Here is a 6,836-nt window from a genome sequence, read left to right as displayed (position 1 = left end):
ATATTTTTAATTTCTTTAACCGTTTCACGAGCACGAATGGTAAGTCGTGACTAGTATACTACAATTCGTGAACAACTTCACGAAAACATGAACAATATTTTTTAATTTCTTTAACCGTTTCACGAGCACAAATGGTAAGTCGTGACTAGTATACTGGAATTCGTGAACACGTTTACGAAAACATGAATAATATTTTATAATTTCTTTAACTATTTCACGAGAACGGATGGTAATTCGTGACTATTTCACTAGGATTCGTGAACCAGTTCACGAATACATGAATAACATTTCATGATTCTGTGAACTAAGCACGGATATTGGATCGTGACTAAAATATTAGAAATCATGAAGTTCACGGGGATTGAATGGATTTATGAATAATTTTCCGAATTTTGTGAAACATTTCACGAGGAAAATATCCATAATGTTTCGATTTTGTGAACTAATGTTACTAAATCTATGAATAACATCATGTGTCAACCTTTGGTTTTATGAACAATCTTCAAAGTTGTGAACTAGTTCAATTACAAAAAATCGATTTGGTAATGGCATGGCGGAAACCGTGCCCGAAGTTCACAAAACCAAAGTAAATATTTTCTCTAAAAAAACGTTATGCACGCATTACTGAAGGGAAATTAACCATAATCATAAAACACATGATTTTTGTTTATGGTCCTGTTTTCGAAAGGTAAAAAAAAATGATTGTTCCAGTATTCATGGCACTTTATACACGATTTTACGAAAAATTATTTTCCGTGCATCAATGTTATTTTTGAGCCGGGTTGTGAGATTCTTATATCACTCCAACGAACGGAATCGACTGACGATCGCTGGCTCGACTATGGTGGGGAATTTTAGACATCCCATATCCGCTTGCTTTATGTAGCGACGGTGATAGCATCGGTTGTTTGGTTGCAATTTGAATAAAAATACTTATCGAGAATGACAGTTTGGAAAACCCTTTCTCCCCTCACGCTCGACTGTGGTGGGAGGATCCAGAGCTTCCATAATACCAACTGCCTTGCTTTTTAGTGTGCGCTCAAAACACGGGTGGCGTCATGAAAATCGAATAGGAGTTGGTTAGAATTGAAAGCAATATCGTTGCTAAATGTATACACTACGTTTTCACGGATACATTAAAATGCTAAAATATTCAACCAGTTTTGTCATTTTATTTCTCAGCGAATTAGCATTACATGCTTATATTTACTCAATTCACTTTTAACATTAATAATTCAGCCTGATCTTACATCTTTCGCTCTGCAAATCATTATGACTGTTTGCATAAATAGTAACTTCTTTACTTATTTTCAGAAAAAAAAAACGCAACCAGAGTAATTTATAAATTCTAATGCCTTCTAGATCGTTTCCGGTAAACGAAATAACCGGCCACTGCGGCCGCGATCACAGCTACAATTCCAATGGCAATAATGCCCCAAAGGAATCCATTGCCACCCTCGCCGTCAGCAGCGGGTCTCTGGTCGATGCGGGGGTCTTCGGCGCCGTTGGGAACTGTCGAGGTAGCCGTCGAAGGTCTCTCAGTTGGTTTTGGATAGATAGGAGGTGATGGTACATATTTACAGCACATGTTTTCGACTTCTTGCTGGTGGGATTGGCAGTTGCTGTTTCGCTCAGGTGGTGTTTCGATATTGTGTTCGTGTAAAAACTGAAGCATGACTTTCAATGTGGAGCATGGGAAATTGTTTCCGTTGATGTAAACCTTTTTCAGTGCCTTTAAATCTGGCAGTTGACCATAATCTAGCTGAGCCATGTTATTATCGTTGAATTTAAGCGTCTGCAAAGCATTGAATTCGTATAGATGCTCCAGTCGTAAATCAGACGGGATGAGATTATTTTTGGATAAATCTAACAATTCTAGTGACGGCAAACCGATACCCTTAGTATTATCCAGATAAAAGGCACCAACATCGGCGAGGTAAAGCTCTCGTAATTCCTGGAAGCCAGCGTACGACGAGAGATCAATAACACTTTCCTTTGCTATCTTCTCGTTACTGCTCAAATTGAGCACCTGGAGTTTCTGACATCGGGTAATATTTTGAATGCTTTCCAGTCGGTTTGCGCTAAGGTCCAGTTCGGTTAGAATAGGACTTTGCCCACTCTGATGGACGATTACTTTACTGATGTAGTTATCTTTGGCATATAGAGCTTGCATATTACTTGTAACTGTAATCGAACGAAGTTGGCAGTGTTCTACCTTCAAGACTTTTAACTCCTTTCCGAAATGCTGCAGGAACTCCGCAGGAAGATGCGCCATAGAAGAATTCTTAAAGGCCACACGTGACGGTATCTCAATTCCCGGTGGTGAACTGAATGAACTTTCCGTCGTATTTTTGAAAATGTGTACGTTGTGGAAAACACAATATTCCTCCCCATTTGAGCCAAATCTTTCGATCGCGCATTCATACGACTCTGCCCTTGATATCGAAAGCCGGTAGAGGGTTAGAAGTATTAACAATAGCTTTTCGGTTGATCTAAAAATTGCAATGTATTAGAATTTACCTCATTTAATCAGTTCATAATGTTACCTCATTTTTGTAGGCGTATTCAAAGAAACCACAATATATAATATCGAAACAGTGGATCTAACTAGCATGAATCATTGTTGTAATTCACTCCGTTGTCTGTTTTTCCATAGTGCTATACAATAGGGTGCTTTACCTATTATAACTCAATTAAGGAGGTCAATTTTATTCGGCCAATTGAATCCGAAATAAATTGATACCAATCAGCATCCTTGTTCCATTCATAGAAAACAGTGATATAAAATAATGGGAAATATTCATGATTGAGGTAAGCAGGGATTCGATTTTTTACTTTATTGTCATAATGCGTCGACAAAGTATATTCTACCCTATTCCATTGTGCAATCTATGCACATATTGGCTCACATGCTGCGCGACAGATCACAGATGCAATTCGAAAAAAATTATAGCATATAGAGGACGCATGTCGCTGCAGTAAAACTTCGGTGTACGTTTCATTGGAAACGCGCCTTTCGAGAATTTTGTTGCGAAGAATTAAATTTGCCCCTTCGTTTATAAACTGGAAGAAACAACGAAAAGGTGTAAAAATTGCCCAGATTTTATCCGACAGTTGATGCAAAAATGGAAATGCATTTTTCTAATTCGGTTTTCGCTGAAAACTGGATGTCGGCTAACTGTTAACCAAACAACATGAAAACTGGTTTTCAGCGAAAACCGGTTTTCATTCAGTGAAGACATTGGCCGTGTGTAATTACAGTTGTGATTCGCTGGTTGGACACTTTTTAACTGGACCGCTTTTTAGTTGGACCTCCGCTAGTTGGACCATTGTTCAACTAAAAAGCATCTGAATGTCAAAATCTTATGTCAAATAGATGCAATTGCACTACTAACATCTCCTTTGGAGAGTTTTTGACATCTGTCAGTCGGTCCAACTAACGAATTAAATTCGTTAGTTGGACAGAGGTGTGGCCCAACCAGCGAATCACGACTGTAGTTCAGGTTAAATTCAATAATGTAACATTCAATAGATCGTTAATTTTTACACAACTTTAATGCTCGAGATGGACGTATGTTCTCTATGGACTAGGTATATAGAGTATTTGACAATCTGTAACTGTATTACAGTAGTGATTAGCTGGTTGGGCCACAGCCTTGTCCAACTAACGAATATGATTCGCTAGTTGGACCGACTGACAAATGTCAAAAACTCTCCAAAGGAGATGTTGGCAGCGTAAATGCATCTGTTCAAAACTATAACGGCCAATTTCTTCACTTGGATGAAAACCGGTTTTCGCTGAAAACCAGTTTTCGGCTAATTGGTCACTAGCAACCCGAAAACTAGTTTTCAGCGAAAACCGGTTTTCATCCTGTGAAGAAATTGGCCGTAAATATTGTAGTGATTGCCAAAGTAAATTTGACATGAGACTTTGGCGTTCAGTTGCTTTTTAGCTGGACAATGGTCCAACTAGAGGAGGTACAACTACAAAGCGGTCCAGTTAAAGCACAGAGAACAGACATACAAGCTAGAAGATTTTTATTCGGAAAAGTTGTGTAAATATTTAAATGAAAATACGTTAAAAATTCACTAGCGACACCTATCGTCAAGTTCCGTTTATCACCATCGTCCTGGTTCGCCATGTTTGTTCACCATCAACAAGCTGTCAAGTCTACCCACAACAAAAACAAGAGAAAAAATTTTTCAAAACAATGAGATTTCTTCTGCTACCAAGTTGCAGTTACTGTTCAACCGTTGCTGCAGTAATTATAAGATAATTGAAACATTCCCTATTGTTGACAACGATGTTTGTGTTCTATATTTAAACCGTCGAAGCGTTGTTACATAAACTAAGCGAGGGTGAAGAAATCGGTCCTTAGAGACCAGCACATGAACTCTATCGTATCAGAGCCCGCACCGGAGTTATTTCCAGTGTACGACAGCTTGTTGACGCCGATTGCTAGTGTAAAATGCTTCCAAAATTGCTCGGGTTACGTGTTGCGTCCCGTACATAATCGATTCGTCCCGGGCATTCGGCATCTCCAGTGAAAGTGGTACTAAGTAATTCTTAATTATAGAAGACCAAAACAGTTGTCACTTAATCGAACTAATTTTCAGGTGACTTTGTGGAAAGTAGACTGCGTAATTAGCAAGAGCTGTGGATGTCATTTTTCTTTGTTATTGTGGAAATAACTTTGAAAACCAACCGTCGAGGATGTTTACGATACCTTCGAGTATTGCTCGTAAGATGAAAGTAAGCGTGATGGAACTGACATCAATTTCTACCATAAACGTCTACCGTGGAGGCTAGCGGACACAAAATTCTTCTAAGAATTTCTATGATGCGATGAAGGATTGAACAGTTGGATTAATGAGCATTACGAGCGGGTTTCAAAATACGTCAAAGCCAGATGATAGATACACCCTGTTCTGATTTTGCCCACGTATATAGAGGATTCCTAATCCATGAGAAGTATAGTCAAGATGCGGATGAATAGGTACAGATTCTATTGGTATACCTGTCAAAATGCAGTGAAATGCAAAACTGGAAGAAAGTTGTTCACAGGTGTGAATGTCCCTATTAGATTGCAACAAATGTAGTTGAGGAAAGAATGCATTGTGGGTGAATATAATAAGCTTTAGTAGTAACAATTTGATTATGTGTATCATTAATTTATTATAGGTCACGCGAAATTTCACTATGAAACAGCACTTCACTACTGAGCTGGCAAATTCATACGGAATGCCTTCCGGTTCCGTTTTTGTCGACGCTTATTGCTGTCAGCCACTTTGCGCTGAATCCGAACATTTCCTAGAAATCCTTGTATTAGAGTGTTAAAGATATAATCAATAAGTCTATCAAAGCATGACCGGCATGCTGCAAAATCGAAAGCATTATAATCGATATAGGCCTTCAAGCGTTTCTTGACACCTCTTCTGTTTTCAAAAAGAAATTTCCGAAACTTCAGTTTGAAGCTCCAAAAGGCCTGTAGACCAACAGCATATAAAGTGTTATTCGGAATGTTAACCGAACGTGCGGAAATTGAAGATTTCAATAAAGTGAACAAATAATCTTCGTTTTCTAGGATCTCGTCATCCTGCAGGGCTATCAATTTCTCTCGACACTTTCTATGACGAAGTTTTCGCACAGCGGCTCCAAGAACGTAAACTAAAGCATTAATTTCCTTAGTTTGAACCACCTGAGGCTTCAAATTCATAATCTGAATACTGGTCTTGTTCTGCCATTGGAAAACTCTCCAAATCTTCTTCGTTGAGAAGAGGTACTGCCTGATCATTTTGGCAATTTTTGCCATTAAAATTTTGTTCAACTGCTGCTATCATACTATACTTGAATGCGCTGGCGAATTGAAACGCATTGGGAGCATCATTAAAACCGCAACGACGCCTAATTTCGGAAAAAAAAATTTCCAGGCAGTCTTGACAGAGCGGATTCGTACAAAGATAGCAACATTTGTAGTCCTCCTTCAACGTTGTCTACAGCCATCGCAAGGCGTAGATATTACCAATTAGGCCACTTAAATAGTGTGGGTGTTTTTGGGTAGCCTTCAGCCTGTTTGATTCCTCCTTAGCCTATAAGAAGCATAATGAATATTTTAATAACGTTTAAGCGTTTAGTATTCAGGAATGGTAGCGCGAATACGCATAAATGACGGAAGTTCATAACCAAAGTGAACGTACGTCATTTATTTGAATTCTACAGATTTATATATCAAAACTACCTCGTTCAAATCGAAGCAGGAATTCGGAATATAGTACATGCATTTCAAGATTTTCATAGTCTTTGTAAGAAAGTTCATGTGATTGGTTCCGTCAGTAATTGCAGTTCGGTACGGCTGGTTCAACGAAAATAATAATACTCATGAATTATAAAGTTATAAAATTTTAAATCAATCTCTTTTGATAACTAATACCTTGCCAATGGAATCTGTATATTTATCCTTTGAATTAAATATGTCGAACAATTTATAATGGATTTCGACAAACTCTGCTGTGTCCAGTGCTTCATTTGGTAGTTCACCACTTTGTACATAATATCTCATACCAATCGCACAGGTCTCACTTAATGTTCGCGTTGCTAATGCAACGTTCATTGATGAGAACGGTGGTAATTCAATGTTTTTCAGTTTCAGTTTTGGAACTAGTCTTAAAGCAGGATCTTGCTGTACATCCACATCAAATAACTGTTTAATGTGAGTTTTGGAAGCAATTTTATTATCAAAAACAGCGTTGTACTTAAAAATCGCATTCCGGGTATTTTTATCAGATGAGGCGTGTCGTACATAACTGCAATTTTCGAGCCATTTAATTCCAAAAAT

At 38.2% G+C, this 6,836-nt stretch overlaps 1 protein-coding gene and 1 long non-coding RNA gene across 2 annotated transcripts; one reads left to right on the top strand and one right to left on the bottom strand.

Moving 5' to 3' along the window:
* Positions 1 to 1,150: 1,150 nt before the first annotated feature.
* LOC131684345 (leucine-rich repeat-containing G-protein coupled receptor 5-like) lies at positions 1,151 to 2,821 on the bottom strand. Its single transcript, XM_058967140.1, has 2 exons — positions 2,547 to 2,821; positions 1,151 to 2,492 (listed from the first exon to the last, which is right to left on the bottom strand). The coding sequence occupies exons 1-2, from the start codon at positions 2,612 to 2,614 to the stop codon at positions 1,349 to 1,351; spliced, it is 1,212 nt and encodes a 403-aa protein (XP_058823123.1). The 5' UTR covers positions 2,615 to 2,821; the 3' UTR covers positions 1,151 to 1,348.
* Positions 2,822 to 4,167: 1,346 nt separating this feature from the next.
* On the top strand, positions 4,168 to 5,698 carry LOC131681512 (uncharacterized). Its single transcript, XR_009303950.1, has 3 exons — positions 4,168 to 4,560; positions 4,618 to 5,118; positions 5,183 to 5,698. It is a non-coding gene; the product is annotated as an uncharacterized LOC131681512 (long non-coding RNA).
* Positions 5,699 to 6,836: the final 1,138 nt, after the last annotated feature.

The sequence above is a fragment of the Topomyia yanbarensis genome, chromosome 2 (assembly GCF_030247195.1).
Source record: "Topomyia yanbarensis strain Yona2022 chromosome 2, ASM3024719v1, whole genome shotgun sequence".
NCBI lineage: Eukaryota > Metazoa > Arthropoda > Insecta > Diptera > Culicidae > Topomyia > Topomyia yanbarensis.
The sequence above is the reverse complement of the archived record's forward strand: the minus strand, read 5'-3'. Positions and strand labels throughout refer to the sequence as shown.

What these genes read in the sequence shown, in the direction of transcription:
- LOC131684345 (XM_058967140.1), bottom strand. Translation starts at nt 2,614, where the DNA reads ATGCTAGTTAGATCCACTGTTTCGATATTATATATTGTGGTTTCTTTG. An exon ending in AATACGCCTACAAAAATGAG is followed by an intron (nt 2,493 to 2,546) that starts GTAACATTATGA and finishes TGCAATTTTTAG; the next exon opens with ATCAACCGAAAAGCTATTGT.